The sequence below is a fragment of the Rhynchophorus ferrugineus genome, unplaced genomic scaffold (genome assembly GCF_030347505.1).
Source record: "Rhynchophorus ferrugineus isolate W39M unplaced genomic scaffold, kcgeb_rfMv2 rfM10, whole genome shotgun sequence".
NCBI classification, from domain to species: Eukaryota; Metazoa; Arthropoda; class Insecta; order Coleoptera; family Curculionidae; genus Rhynchophorus; species Rhynchophorus ferrugineus.
Window position 1 is genome coordinate 8,374,195 of NW_027472589.1, and position 16,510 is coordinate 8,390,704.

General features: G+C 33.8%; 1 protein-coding gene across 6 annotated transcripts; it reads left to right on the plus strand.

The window, feature by feature from the left end:
* The first annotated feature begins 15 nt into the window (after window positions 1–15).
* Window positions 16–9,782, plus strand: metro (membrane palmitoylated protein 7-like protein metro). 6 transcript variants are annotated; one of them, XM_076416071.1, is made up of 14 exons: window positions 139–155; window positions 224–256; window positions 458–513; window positions 581–734; window positions 793–925; window positions 996–1,127; window positions 1,302–1,331; window positions 3,675–3,842; window positions 3,912–4,108; window positions 4,163–4,284; window positions 5,439–5,735; window positions 5,793–5,924; window positions 7,453–7,664; window positions 7,729–9,782. In XM_076416071.1, exons 3-14 carry the CDS (start codon window positions 468–470, stop codon window positions 7,903–7,905), a joined length of 1,800 nt encoding a protein of 599 aa, XP_076272186.1. In that variant the 5' UTR covers window positions 139–155; window positions 224–256; window positions 458–467; the 3' UTR covers window positions 7,906–9,782. The 6 variants fall into 6 exon arrangements, with proteins under 6 accessions (XP_076272185.1, XP_076272181.1, XP_076272184.1 ...); XM_076416066.1 differs by lacking the exon at window positions 224–256 and having other exon boundaries at window positions 18–155; XM_076416069.1 differs by lacking the exon at window positions 224–256 and having other exon boundaries at window positions 18–155; window positions 5,556–5,735.
* The last annotated feature ends 6,728 nt before the right edge of the window (window positions 9,783–16,510 follow it).

Below are 16,510 nucleotides of genomic sequence, written 5' to 3' on the forward strand. Positions count from 1 at the left end.
TGCTTATATCATAAAATGGGAATGCGGAAAATTGGAAAACAGCTGTCACTATCAATTTCCACGGAACGCCATGTTTACCTCATTTCCAGTGAAAAATTGTTGACCTATTCTCACATAAAACGGCATGAAAAGTAGAGGAAATTGCGCAAGAAAAGGTATCTACATTTTGTGTTTATACCCATATTAAGTTTCATGTTTTTAATCTGATTTTTCCGGCTTGCAGCGGAAAATGTAGCATCTGCATTTTTTTCCCAAGGTTATTCACCTTTTGAACTAGTATTTTATAACTAAAAATTGGTTACATTAATTTTATAAATTCGTTGTAAGTGTGCCAAATAGTTATTTGATGGTAACCTTCAGATTATATTTAACTCGATTTTATGTTTTTTTAAAGGGTGCGCTCTTTTAATGTTAGGTTGAGTTTTCCTTTTGGTTTTAATTAAATTTTGCTTAATAGTCCTTCCAGAATGACATCGGAGGTGATGGCTAATGGCAAGAAAAAAGTTGATACAGGTATACAATTGAATGAAGGTCCACTTGGAATGATGTAGTTTATCTTGTATTCATTTTTTATTGATAGCCCTTACAGATCTTTTTACAAACCTACAAAGAGCCTCTAATTTGCCTACAACTGATGAAGAACTAGGTTTCCTCAACGATCTTCTGCAATCGAAAGAATTAAATGCCTTAGTAAATATTCATAATAAAATTTTAACCAATGTGGAACGTAAAAGGTTTGTCTTTTGGTTTTATGAGTATTGAAAATATTTTATTGTTAGTAATTTATTGCAGGTTTTTTCCTATTCCAGTGTTGTCTGACAGTATGCAGGTTTTATCAGATGTGCTGGAAGAACTTATTAACCAATCTACTATGAGCCCTGATTGTAGAGAGTTGTTTCAAATGTTGCAAAGGCCCCATTTACAGGTGTGTATTATATAAACTAATATAATTTTTTATTTTTTATTCTGAAATTATTGTTATTAACACTTTTTAGGGATTACTGTGTGCTCATGATTCTGTGGCACAAAAGGATTATTATCCTCACTTACCAGATATACCGGTGGAAGAAGATGACAGTGAAGAAACTGTTAAGATAGTGCAGCTAGTTAAAAGCAATGAACCTCTGGTAAGTATCTTATTTTATTTTGTCCCACAGGCAGCTTCTCTTATAACGAAAATAAATGTAACAATATTCAAATCATTTAATCAGAAAAAACAACTTACACACCATAACAATTTTTTTTGAAGCAATATAAGGTCAGTGTTTTTGCTTAAATTGCGATTTTTCTGTTTTGCAAAGACTGGTACTCAAAGCGCTGAACCCATTGTTGTAAGTATTCGCCACTAACAGAACATCAGATCATATCATTTTTTTCTTTCAGTTTATGACGCAAATATAATTTGATTTTTCTTTTTGAGGCGGTGAGAAAGTGCGTGGAAAAAATTGTAAATTGTCGCCATAGATTTGAAGTACTTTTAATCTATGAAGTTCGATTTTTTCCCATTGTAAATATGCAATATTTCTCATTCGATCCTCTAATAGAGAATGTCGTTTGTTTTGTTTCTTTTGTTCCTCACATTGCTTCAAATATTGATTTGATTGTGCTTACGATAGCATCTATTTAAACCAGCTTTGCCCCTATCAAAATATCTCTCTGTATTACTACACTCTTTCCAGTTTTGTTTTTGGTTTATGCACAGATACAATGACGAAATACTTGGGTCGAGATCTTTTAAACAGTAGTTCAAATATGAATAAAAATAACTTGGATTTCTAGATCAAATTGATTTTTACATTCATTGATTAGATAATGTTATATTCAATAGTGTTTTACTTATTAGAATATGCAGAGTGTTTTAAAATTATCCAATTGCTTCGGTTGAAAATAAAAGAATGTTAATTGAGACACATTTTTTGGTTTACTCTCTATATCACGTTAAGATAATTCCATAAAAAATCACAGGTTACAGAGTATCCTCTTAACCAAATCAGGAAAATAACTCCAGCGATGTTGCTAAAGCGCTCGTTTTGCTGAAACTGTGTTAGCTGCTTATAATATTCACATTAGTGCAGCTGTCCACGGGAATTTGTAAAAAAAGGAGAGTGTACGATATCAATATAGCGCCTAAAAATTACTGATGAAGTGTCTTACGAGAGGATATCTGCTGCGTTAAAAAAAATGCAAGCTCATTTTCTTTCGTTTTACATAAATTACGCAATTTATTAAAGTTAGCTATAACACAAGTTTATACTTTGCTAGTGCACAACTCTGTGCGCATGGAAGACTGTGAGTGGTGGAAGACCATATGTCTTGGAACGAATTTCATTAGACGGATACATTTTATCTTTTAGGTATCCTTAAGATATCCCTTTCTGTAGTCTGATTCACTGAAAATTCTAGGGAAAGAAATACCCAGCTAATAGTAACTTTCTCATTCCGATAGAAAATGTACGTTTGTAAATTTCTCGGGTTTTGGTCCAATGCAGTTGTTCAATTTTGATGTACTTAAATGTACTTTTTGCCTACATTCGTTTTATCTTATCCCAGATAATTTCATTTCTTTAAAACATATTTATGTAAATAATCATAGTTTGAACATTACATGTTTTTTGAGTTTCTTTCCCTGTAATTGAAAATTTCCATCGCCTCTAAAGAATATGTCGAAATTATTTTATCGTAATTATTTTCGTTCAAAACTTTCGTCAGTCCGTAATAACACAATTTCCGTGCAACTCTGACTACACCACGAAGCCACTGTGGATAGTCGATTTAAACAATCACAGTTGAGGCTATATAATTCGCAACATTATGTTTCCTAGGATCCATGTCTCTTTTTTAATGAGTCCGTTTATCGCCCATAGTGTTTTCAAAAGTGAACTCGAATGAGCAACTGCTTATTTTAATATGTTTTTGTTTTTCTTCTCAGAAGATACAAAATGGTTTAATAAATATATAAAAAATCTTTATCGTAGTTCTTGATCTCGAGATAATTATAATTTGATTTAATGGAAAAAGTGGCCGACTTGTTGGTGCAGTGGTGAAGGCGGCATGACGGTCCTTTATGTTTGTGATTGTAAATGTCTTTATAGGCAACAATGAAAAATCCTACAAGGAATAACCATCCCAGTCACGCCAGTAACCAGGCTACAACCGGATATCTTTTGTGATTGTCTCTAAGTTGGTCACTGGCCAGTAGGTAGGCTTAAAGCCGAGGACCGTGGTTCGGAGTCCACGTTAAACAGTAGGTCCAATCCAGATAAACCCTTCGTTGGTAAAAAGGATATTTTAAAATATATGAAAAAAGTCTCTGTCAATCAGTATTTATTTAGAAATCTGGGATGATAACATTGGATTAGGGCTAGATATATTAGATTTTTAGAGCACGTATGAGCTCTCTGGTAAGGTGCGGTTTTACTTTCCATGCTTGCTTCATATTCACTGTTGAAATAGTCGAACCCTTTTGAGACACCCTGTATAATTATTTCATATGACTTGTTTTATCAAAAAAGTATTTTTCTGTCTGGAATCTGAGTTGCAATAGATGTAATAAATATTTGAACTACTTTTATTTGCTTTTTATACCTCTTGAGCGTATTAGAACATGCAAGTACCGAATACTCCAAGTAGTACCACGATTTTCCTATTACGGTAACTTTATTTCGCGTATACAGGGTGCTACGATCAAAACGGACGAGCAAACAGGCAAGATAGTCATCGCCAGGGTGATGCACGGTGGCGCCGCTGACAGATCGGGTCTGATCCACGTCGGGGACGAGGTGGTGGAGGTCAACGCTATCAGTGTGGAGGGTAAGACGCCGAATGACGTCCTTACTATATTGGTGGGTGATGGTTTTCTTATGGGTTTTCGGCGACCTATTGTCGAGCTTCGCATTTTCCCTATGTTTTAGCAAAATTCCGAAGGTACTATCACGTTTAAACTGATACCGGCTGAAAGTAAGGGCAACGTTAGGGAGAGCAAGGTGCGTGTGAGGGCTCACTTTGATTATAGCAGTTCCAACGATCCCTACATACCGTGCAAAGAAGCCGGGCTTGATTTCAAGAAGGGCGACGTGTTGCACGTGGTATGTCAGGATGATCAGTACTGGTACGTTAAAGTCTATAGTTTGGCAGTATCGATAACGCAAATACTGTTGTACAGGTGGCAAGCCAGGAAAGAAGGTGATAGGCATATGCGAGCTGGTCTTATTCCGAGCAGAGCATTGCAGGAAAAACGTATTGTTCATGAGAGATCTTTGGTGGCCAATGAGGACGAAGAAAATGGTAATTCTAGTATATTTAGGATTTGTCATATGTTAGATTTAGTTTTTTTTGCATTTCATAACAAAGCATATAGTTTTGAGAATCAACATGTATTGAATATATTAAGTGTGTGGAAAGGTGGATGTGTTTAGAGAAAATGAATTAGTTGCTATAGCTTCATTATCCGTAATCTAAAGTTATAACAAATAAAATTTTTCAATGGGTCTACAACTTCCACGAACATGTTGCTTTATTTGATGCCACTAGTAAAAGAATTCACCATTTTAATTCAATAGACATTCAGTTCTTTTCTTTATAATAATAAATTATTCGTTTTTTTTTAATACAGATTGTTTTAATAGCTTAATGCGAGACCAAGTTTTGAAAGCACCAAAAAATTATTCTTATTTGGCTGTACTATAAAATGCATAATTTATGGCTTATCCCCTTAGTTTTCATTATTACCTTTAGATAAACGGTATCAAAATCTAGTTATGTCTTGCAGAAAAAGTCATTTTAAGAGTGGAAATCCTTTGGGTACCCAAACGGGCAATTTTAATAATATTTTTTAAATATGATAAAACAATTGAATAGAGAGTATAAAGCATTTTTTTTAACAAAATGTCGGTTTTGTTAAATATCTAGTCCAGTGTATTTGGAATGACAACGAAACTTTTTGTGTTAATCTGAAATTAATTTTGATCTTGTGTCAAAAAAATTTGATAAAAGGTAGCCAGAATTTTTTTTTATATATTTTCAGTTATTTGTTTCTCTAAATAGATAAACTGTAACATTTTTGTTAATTTTATCGGTCAACATTTCTTTTCCTGTCAAATTTTCTGTCTTTTCTTATTTTACTAGTCTGATGCCAATTCTTTTTTCTATGTGGCCAGTACTGTAAGAATGCAGAACACTTGCATAAAAGTATTATGAAAGAATTGCCCCATCCCAAGAACGGGCTAATATACCGTCAGTCCGTTATAATAACTTTGAAAAATAACAAAAAAGACAAATAATTAATTAGTTAATATTTAACCAGTGATATTTAAGTTATTTTATTAAATTATTAAGGTTTGTTTGCTTATACCCTGGCCGTCAAATGCTTATCATCGCATGCTCCGTACGTAACATCTCGCCCTTCATAACTAATCAAACCATTATCCCGGCCTGCGTAGGGCTTTGTCCTGTTTCAGTAGTGCCTGAGGATGGCTTAACGTGTAGTCCGAAACCCTCCCGTTGCCTGCTTGTCGCCGACAACAAAAACAAAACTAAAAAAATCATTTACGATACAGCGGAGAATGACGACTTCGACCGCGAGCTGATCGCCACCTACGAGGAGGTCGCCAAGTTGTACCCCCGTCCGAGGGTATACAGGCCGGTGGTGCTCATCGGCCCGCCCGGGGTGGGTCGGAACGAGTTAAAGCGTCGTTTGATTGACACCGACCCGGAGAAGTACAGAACGCCAACGCCTTGTAAGTATCGAGACTATCTGGATGTTTTAATAGTTACCGAGTTATGGTTTGGTTTAGATACTAGTAGGCCGATGAAGCCGGGAGAAGTGGACGGGAAGGAGTACTTCTTTGTTACAAGGGAGCAGATGGAGGATGATATCGATAAAGGAAAATTCATTGAGTTTGGGGAATACAAAGGCAATTTATATGGTGAGTTTTAATGTATATCCACATTGAGGCAACATTCCATAACGTTCGTTAAATATAATACAAGTTGTTGGATGTTTGTTGTTCATGAATGTCTTTAGGTACAAACGAGCAATAGGGTTCATATTAATAGATACAAGTATATCATGTAAACGGTAAATTCTTGATTGTCAATAACTTCAGCAAAAGATCATTAATTAAAATAAAAGTTCTAAACTGGTCAACCATTTATTCTAAACTAATACAAAGTAGTACACCGCCCGAATGTATTCCACCCGTGGCGGTGACACTCAAAGCATTAAAACACATTATAAATTAGGCCTATAACTATTCTTATAACCTGGTCCTGAAAACAGTGAACCATAATTGCATCGAGAGGGCCACGCGGTTCAGTTGGGTGGATCAGGTGTCGTTCCTTACATTAAGTTAAAAATTAAAGTAAAAAGGCCATATTTGTTTAAGTAAAAGCCTTTATTCGACAAAAATACTGGTTTATTGGCACGACAGGCAAGACAGGGCAATGTGTTTCAATCAATTAACCAAAGGAGACTGTTCTGGAACCATTCCGTGGTATTGGCTTCGATCATTTATGCTCACTTAGTATCTGGTTATTGCACAGAGCCATATCTTGCATTTATCTATATTCTTGTATTAACACCTACTAACTTATGTGGAGATATTACTACTTCTTATGTGGAGATATTACTTTGATGTAGGGATGTACCGCCACAAATATCCACGATTCGTAATTATTCGCTGCTACTGGTTTTATTACTGTTCTTATATCATGCTTTTACTTTTTCTCTATTTAGTCAGAGTTCACATCTGAAATTGTTGGACTCTTCTCTTGGCTACTGTATATACATTACTATTGATCTTATGTTATTGTTCTGTATACTCTGTCTTTGTTGAATTCTTGTTTCTATTTCATTACTCTTTTCATTGTTACTCCTAGGTATTCCACTCTTTGTTGAAGCGTAATCGGAAATTCTTTGTCTTTTTTGTGTGTAAACTTATTTGTGTGTTGCTTACCACTGAAATTGTTGGACTTTACTTTGGCGGATCTGGATTTGTATTATTTCCCAAATCCCTTTTTGATGGATTAATCATCTTCCCAGTTCTTCCTTTGCTCTGTACAGTTTTTTCTTTTTCGTTGGTTCATGAGCCAACAGAAAGCCAACCAACAAACGTAAAGACCTAGGTTTTCGAGCCTTTTTCGAACTTCGAGTCTGGATTATTTTCAGTGTAAAGATCTGATTCCTCAAATATTTTTCTTTTCTAAATCCCCCTCGGGGGTGAACTACATTTATAATTCATATTTTAGTGATACCAGATAAATGGTAGTTTTTTATAATTGCTGATTAAAATTTGACAATTCTTTTGATTCTATTTAAAGGTTAAATTTACCATTGGAAATTGTTGTATAAGTTGAAATAAGTTGTATCATGTTGGGGTTGTTGCTCAAGTGTGGATGTTTTTTCTTTATAGTTTAAGGTAACATTTAGAATACCGAATATATGCGTATATTTAGGTACCAGCGCAGAGAATGTAAAAGACATCGTGAGCTCTGGTCACGTGTGCGTTTTGAATCCGCATTATCAAGCCCTGAAAATCTTAAGAACACCACAGCTGAAGCCTTACATTATTTATATTAAACCACCAAGTCTTGACGTTCTGAAGGATACTCGTATGGCCAACCATGCTAGGAGCACTTTCGATGTTAATAATTCTAGAGGTTTTACGGTAAGATGAATCATTTTCCTAGTAATTGCTTGCATATTTATCGTATGCTTTTTTTATTTGAAAGGAGGACGAATTTAAAGACATGATAAAGCACACAGAGAGGATCGAGTTCCTGTATGAGCACTTCTTCGATGAGACCATCATAAATGATGATTTAGTAACGGCCTTCACCAAGTTGTTGACGGCCGTGAATCGAGTTGAAACTGAACCTCTCTGGGTTCCGGCTTCTTGGGTCCAATAAAGAGGCGGTGGCTGTTAAGGTTTTTCGTTCTTGATTTCGAGGCATTTCAGGGAGGAGAGGGTCGTTATTTTTTCTATTGACTATTTTACAATATGGGTGTTAATATCCTATGATAATCTTTGTACGAAGTCTTGGTCATTCAGTATTGTGAATCATGTTAGGTGTAGACTCATATTTTTAACGAATCTGCTCCTTCCCGATTTGTCTCCGGCATATAGCTTATATGGAGTATTACTGTATATAAGCCTTACGTTGCTACATATTTTTCACATGATAAAAATACAAATTTTATTTAGAGAAGATAAATAAAGAATATTCTAAGTGAGATCTAGGTCTCTTTCAATAAAATATATGTGGCAACTTGGTATTAAAGGTATTTTAACGATTTTTTTTAGATTCTTAGGGCGAATAACGTTTTTTATAGACAATCTTACTAGAAATTTCGTTGCCTCCTGATATAATTCGAAAAGTATTAATGAAACCCTGTGACTAATAGAAGACCCAAGTTAAACTATACAATACATAGAGAAAATTATTAACTAGGACAATATATTAAAATTTACAGCTTTATTTATTGAATAACTTTTATTCTATTGATATCAGTTCATGGACCTAGAATTCAGAATATTTTTTTAAAGGGACGTGGTGTTATTAACGGAAGGGTACTTAGAGGATTTTATCTATTAGGGTATAGAGGATTTTTGCAAGGAAGTCATGCATTACTTATTTACTTATTTATTTATATAGATATTTATACTTTTAGTTGTTAAGCATTTACATGAAGGCCTTTTATCGAGAAAGACTTATTATATATTACATTTATTTCTGTTTTTTTTCCGTTTTGTTTTTCGAAAAATATCTGAAAACTAGGTACAAGCACGGACAAAAATAATTCTACAGTATTAGAGACTCGTAATACTGATACGACGAAATCATTTTCGAACTAACGCAAACTACGAGGTAATGTGCTTGAAATACCCGAGAAATGTATACTTGTTATCTTTTTTATTGTTAATGGGAGAAAACCAAAGACCTAGGCTAAATTCTAAAAAAAATTACGGCGTGTGTTATATGTGTATAATGAACGCGAGCTCATTTGTTGGGGATTTTAAACGCAATACGACAACACATCCGCAGTCGCGTGAAACAACGTTTGATCAGCAAGTTTTAAAGAAATTCACTGCCATATGTAGATTTTCGCTTTATACTCGTTACTGTTTCCATTCTGGTCAACAATTTATGTCGGGTGTTCGGCTCGAGAACGCATCATTCCAATTTTCCTCCTCGAGTTCGAATTCCCGCGAATACTGTTAAATATATCGGAGAACCTGTCATCGGAAGAACGGTGGACGAATCCCGAATGAAACTGAGTCGATCCATAGTTATTTTCACTAATATATCAAAAGATCCCGTCGATATTAACATGTTGGGTAAGTGAGCTTCACTGTCAGCCCGGAAACGTAATTATGGAGGTCGGTTTTAATCTGGATTCTCCCCGTATGTAACGCAGCACGGGGCGTTTTTCTTCGGACCGAGGGTATGGAGGCATTACCCCCGGGGAAGCTCCTATTTTGCGCTTTACCGCATTAAATAGAAAGCCGGTCCGGTTTTGGAGGGGCAGGGGGGTACCGGGCGGTAATAAAAACGCCCTTGTGCTGCTAGATTGTAGTTTTATAGTAGTTATAAAATTGATCCGCTGCTGCAACTATAGCGGCGTGTAATATGCGACGTGAACGGCGAGGGTTTTATCCAGCTAGGATCTTTTTTTCAGAATCTCCACCTTCTGCATTTAACTGTCATTTACTTTCTTGCTGATTGTTACATATTGTTGTATTAAGATGTTTTTGTATAGTTATTAAATAAATTATCTAATTTTATTTTGTATTTCTTTACAAACCTTTTGGATTCAAGTATATCCTGTAGCAATATTACTCAGTATATAATATTTTTGTCTCTCGAATCAAAATATTTAATCTGTTAATATATGTTATAATGTCTAATTTGTTAATAACTTTGTGGTATATAAGACTTGCGTTTATTGTTATATTGTAGTACTGTTACACTTACACACTTACACTTTATTGTTTAAAATTTTATTTAAAGTGTAAATCAAGTTGAGTAGTAGGCTGTGATAATCACGTGTTGGCGTCAGTTGCAACTTCTGTCAGTCTGTTTTAGGTAATTCGCGTATTACTAACGACAGTTTCTTTTTTGGTGAATTGTGTGATTTGGGGGTAAGTTTTAAAATCAAAATGATAAAGTTATTCCTCATTTAAACTATATTTATTGTTAATTATCACAGTTTAGTAACCAATCGATCAAATATATTTAGTTTGTTAATAACTTTGTGGTATAAAAGAGACCCGCATTTATTGTTATACTGTAGTACCGTAACACTTTCCTTTATTGGTCATTTCTTGACTTTTAGAGTCTACAGCGTTTATGAATTTTGTTGTTTTAAAACTGTATCATTTATATATGCATTGATAAAGGTCAGTCATAAATAAGAAATATCCATTTATTCTACTTTATTTAAAGCCTTAGTAAACTTTAGTAGTAGGCTGTGATAATCACGTGTTGGCGTCAGTTGCATTTTCTGTCAGTCTGTTTTAGGTAATTCGCGTATTACTAATGACAGTTTCTTTTTTGGTGAATTGTGTGATTTGGGGGTAAGTTTTAAAATCAAAATGATAAAATTATTGCTCTATTAAATTAAATTATATTTATTCTTAATTATCATGTTTAGTAACTCATTGATGAAATATATTTTTATTTTTCTAACGAGCAAGTGACCGATAAATATAACAAGACACTTTGTTAATAATCTCCTGATATAAAGTAGACCTGCATTTATCGCTGTATTGCTGCACCATAACACTTTTCTTTATTGGTCATTTCTTGGATTTTAGGGCTTACAATATTTATGGATTTTGTTGTTTTAAAGTAGTATCATTATTGCTACAATGTATTGTTTTTTCGCTCGTAATGCATGATATGAAGTATTGATAAAGTTCATTTATTAATTTTTTAAAGAAACAATTTCCTGGAATATTAAATAAGGAAAATTTATAAGTACGTATGTCGTGGCATGATTGTCTTGTATTTTATTGAAAGTATAGGCCAATTTCAGAAGTACGCTGTGATGTCAGTCACTTTTAGACAATTCGCGCTTTACGAACGACGTATTATTATATTAGTAATTAATTATTGTAATAATTAATGTAATTTGTAATTAATTGTGTGATTTAATGGTAAGTGTTAAATTAAATTAATACAATTGTAAAGTAAATTTTTTAAATCTATATCAGTAATGACAGAATCTAAAGCGTTTCAATATTTATAATTATAATATAATTGTGTTTAGTTCATTTAGAACGATATCATAAGAGGTATAAGTTGTTACTATTTCATTTATAACACTGTTTTGTTGATGTACCGTAAATGTATTCACGAACTTCAGTCATTAAAACTAAATAAAAAACATTTAGGGAAATGTAAATAGGAAAAAGCCATAGAGGTATAGTACGATTCCTTAACGCATATGTTGATTTAGGAAGCAGGCTGTGATTGTCATGTGTTGGCGTCGGTAACATCTTCTGTCAGTTTCTTGTAGATAATCGGTGTTCTGTTAAAATTAATATATTTGTTGTGTAGATTTGATGGTAAGTGCTTAAAAGTAAAATCCTATAATTACATTAAATGTATTTTTAATATTCATCATTTCTATTTGTGTTGATAATTACAAAACGTAAAGAATTCGTAAATCTTATGCATTAAAACTTGAAATAAAAACATTCCTGAAAACGTAAATAGTAAAAATCCATAAAGTCATGGTATGGTTGGCTTCTCCTTTTTCATTGTATGTATCGTTGGGATATGTACGTTGCGATCGTCAGATGTCGACATTGTCTTTTGTCTGTTTTTGACAATTCGTTTTGTGGTAACAATAATATTTTTATTTTGTAAATGATTGTGCATTTTTATGGTAAGTGTTAAAATGATATAACCGCTTCATATATTTTTTCGTGTTGACAGACTTACCTTACTTTAACTAGGGATATATTGACTTTTTTAAAAATATTTTACGCTTACTTTTCAATAATTCTAATTTTTTGGTGTATTTTGTAAGGATTTTTATTCAATCAAAAAGCAGTGTTCTTTGTCTTTTGTCCGTTTGTTTTTGACAATTCGTTTTGTGGTAACAATAATATTTTTATTTTGTTAATTATATAGGGATAATACTTTAATACCTTTTTTCTTCATTAATACAGGGAACTCCTTTAACATTTGATTTGGTATCCATTTCTGAGATTTGTGCTTTTATTACAACGTGATATCTATTGTTTGAATTTCTTAGGTATTATTATCAAGAAGACAATGCAATAGCATCATATTCTTGTTGCTGTTCTTGGATAAAATACAGTGTTCAGCTAATGCTGACTGGATCATATGGAGATCTCATACAACGTCGATGTTTTTTTTACTTATCATTCTCCCAGTTTCTCCTACGTATACTTTTCCACGCTCGCAAGGAACCTTATACCCACCTGTTACCTTTAGTGAATCTCTTTAGCTTTGGGGTTAGGGTATGTTTAATATATTTATTTAATATCCAGTTAATGCGCTCACTTGTTTCCTTAAGAATCAAGAGTTTCTGTGGTATAAAATCATAGGATTGTGAGCATAGAATCTTACTGCTCATTGGATATATCTTCTTGTTTATATTTATATTTCAGTTGTACCTGTTCTGAGAAAGCACATGCTTTGGATGACTAATCTAATTCTTTAAGGAGTATCTTGCGGACGATCCTTAGTAGTATATTCCACAATACAATTTTATGCTATGATATTATGTAATATGTCCCTTTTGCTATTCTCTTAATTGAATTGCTTTAGATGTGATTCCAGGTTAAATTGTGTGACATATGTTGTAAGTTATGGAACTTAAATAAGAGAAGTAGGATTCCTTGATTTTATCGCATGATTATTTTTAATGGTTTAAATATATATAGAAGCAGCTTTTCACTATGGTGGTGTAGATATCGTAAAATTTGGTAACTTTTAAATTTAGAGATAATTTTTATTTCAATCATTTTACAATGTGCGTACCAACGCCTTTATTTTGAAAATTAATAATTCTTCGAATCCAAATCTTGGGTGTTTATTTGCTCATAACCTGGAGTTTTTGGGATGTTTGTTTGTACCCTCCCCCTTTCTTTCTTCTCGCCTAGATCTCCTTTTTCTTAACTACGAAGCTACTAATCTACTATTGTTAGTAGTAAGATCCACTGGATACTGAAAACTATTAATTATCATATTATCAATTTCTCTATTTGTTTCCTTCTACTGTTTTCCTCTAGTACTTTTGTTTTGTTCTTATCCCTTTTCACTTTATACTGTGACAGCCTTTCGTTCTACGCCTGTAGATTTCTTTGTAAGTCTTTTTTCCTGTCTCTGCGATTTGTACATTTATTTAGAGTATATAGCCCGTCCAATAAAACAGTCGAACAAACAGTCAAAATATATGACGTCAACATGTTGCAATGTTGCCAAATCTAATTTTTGGTTTACGTTTGTCGGTTTGTAACCTCTACCTATTGTCCCCTGTTTTGAAGGATTTTGCAGGCTGATTTGGTTGCATGTTCCGACACATGATATATTATCCTATCTCTTTTCAACTTGGATAAAATTAGAAGGAAAAAACTCATATATACGACAGGCTATATGTACTAATAGCTTATTTAGTACCACTAATGCTATATCTGATGTTGCAGTCTATTTTTATGAATCAGTAAGTGAAATTATCGGGTTTGCTGTTCTTGTTTATTACATGATCTACATATTAGCAGTAACATCTTCGTATTGTCACTAAAAGCACTCTGGTACGATGTTGGAAGCACAGTCTTAAACAATCTCCCCGATGCTAATCCAGACTCGGAGCTCGACCACGTACCACTGAATCCACGAGATTGGCAACGAGACGTCCCGTCGCACGACGCCTTACACGTCAATTTCCGCGAACAATTCCACATGTCCGGGCCCGGCTCGTTCCCATTAACTCCAGAAATAACTAATTAAACTTTAAAACGACGGAGTCAAAGCGCCCGCTCGGCCGAAATTCGAACTAATCCCCGTTCGGCAAAGTTGTCGCCGCCTTTGAGTTCGGCCGATCCACGCCCTCCACCTCCCAACCGCCCGTCGAGGACCTGGAGGGACGACCGTCTTTTTTTTGCTTCCGGCTTTCTGTTTCGAAATGACTCCGACTCCAAACAATCCAGGTGGCGGGCCCGTACTCTTCTTTTATGGCGTCGTCGATAAGAACGGAAGCGAATTTTCTGAAGTATGCGTTTTGTTTACGTGTACAGTCCGTTCAAGAATACAGTGACATCACGTCTTCTAAATTGATCACAATCTTGCATTAACCCTGAACTTTAGTTATAACGTAAATACTGAAATGAAAATGTTATAAAATATAATTTATTTTAATATAATTACATCTAGTCTATTCAAAGTTTTTTTAGTTATGCGTCGTGGATATTTGTGACGTCGAAACATTACAATGTTGTCGCATCAACTCTGAGTTTTAGTTCAGTTTGGCTTTGACATACAAGAAAATTCTAATCTAAATAAAATAATTGAACAAAAATGTTATCAAATATAATTTATTTTAACATTGTAGTACATTTAATACATATATTATCGAAGGACTTAAAACTACAATTAAGAACACAGGTATAATAGTTTGTAGGTTAAATTTGATTTGTTTACATTGAACTCTTTTCCACACTATCCATGAAGTAGAGTTTCTAGGCGTGTTTTTATGTAGTGCTATCCACCTGGAGGCCTAATCCACCTAATTAACAATTGTATACCTCAGAAACGTATTTTATTTACGTTTAGTTCTTGTTTCCTTCGATGGTGTGTTTACTTGGCAAGTCATCTTGGTATCACTGTACTTTTATTTCTTCTGCTACTACCTGTGTACACCATTCATGATAAAACTAATCACTGAATTCTGTCTAATGCATTTACCATATCTACAAAACAGTATTAGTTCTCTCCTCATACTTTCTAACCTAATGCTTATGCTTAATTTTGAACAACTACAAACATATCTGTGCACACAAATCTTTCACTCCCTACAATACCATTTTCTACAGTTATATTTAATTAATTATGTGCATACCTTTAGTTGTTTCCACTCTCATCACTCTGTGTCAGGAATTTCCAGCATTATCACATATCCTGAAAGTTTCTTGTGAATTTCTAGTCTGCCTAAAACATGTTAACGATTCTACCATTTATCAATTACTTCCTTTGTATATCTTATCGAGTTCATCCAAACCGAAGGTGTTATGGTTGACAATGCTTCCTTCCACATATCCATATTTGTATATTTAGAACGTATTTAATGTATTTAATAAAGTTACTAAAATTTCTTGTTAATTATTAATAAAAATGTGTTCTTCAGCAACCTTTCTGGTCGACTATTGTGGTGTTGTCTTTGATTTGGTTAAGTTGTGGATGATCTTTTTTTGTGTTTCTTCACTTTTTTGCTTTTTTGATTTTGGTGTACAGAGGCGAATTAATATTCCCTTTCATGTTTGATTTTGATGAGTCTATAATTTCAAATATATTTTAATTACTTTATTTTTCAATAAAATTTCACTAAAAATAATCCCTGAAACTTGGCTATCAAGAGATGTTTCTATGATGGAAAAGTAAAAAAATTACAAAAATTCTTACGTTAAGTCGCTGACTTTCGCGGTGACGATTTATTATATGATCAAGAAGAAAATCAGATCTTTTTTGCTCAGTTTGTATATCTAGTTGACTCAAAATGTTATAATGATAATCTGAGTTTTTTTGTAATATTTTTACCAATTATGTTTTATCTGGACTGGACTTATAATGGGTCAATTGAAAAGTCCCCGGTCTGACACATAGATGGCGCTACTAGAATTAAATCCATATTCTTTTTAGTTACTCCTAACCCTCAAAAGATGCGTGTATAAATTTGACAGTTGTCGGATCATTAGTTTGTGAAATGTAGCATTTTGAGTGAAGCAACTTTTGTTATTGTGAAAAAAAAAAGAATTTTGCCTCTTGCTAAAATATTGCTTTTTGAAAGGAAAAAATACAGTAAAAGCAAAAACTTGGCTTGATTGGCTGATGCCGAGTTTCCGGATCCTGTAAAATCAACCATTAAGGATTGTTGTGCTAAGTTTAGACGTGGTGAAATAAGTACCGAAGAAGGTGAACGCAGTCGATGCCCAAAAGAGGTTGTTACCGACGAAAACATTTAAAAAATCAACAAAATGATTTTGAATGACCGTGAATTAAAACTGAGTGAAATAGTAGACAGTATAAAGATATCAACTGAATGTGTACATCATATCATTCACGAATATTTTGATATGAGAAAACTCTGTGCACAGTGGGTGCCGCGCGAGGTCACTTTTAACCAAAACAATGACAAATTGATGATTCGGTACAGTGTTTGAAGATGATCAAGCGTAATAAACCTCGATAAGTGACATAATGTGTGTAATAAGCGTCGATATGTGACAATGGGTGAAACATGGCTCTAACATTTCACTCCGAA

Excerpts from the sequence above, each read along its gene's own strand:
- metro (XM_076416066.1), top strand. The coding sequence starts at position 468 with ATGACATCGGAGGTGATGGCTAATGGCAAGAAAAAAGTTGATACAG. Across the intron at positions 4,109-4,162 it reads TGTCAGGATGATCAGTACTG|GTGGCAAGCCAGGAAAGAAG; the intron begins GTACGTTAAAGT and ends ACTGTTGTACAG. Across the intron at positions 4,285-5,438 it reads CAATGAGGACGAAGAAAATG|GGCTTTGTCCTGTTTCAGTA; the intron begins GTAATTCTAGTA and ends CGGCCTGCGTAG.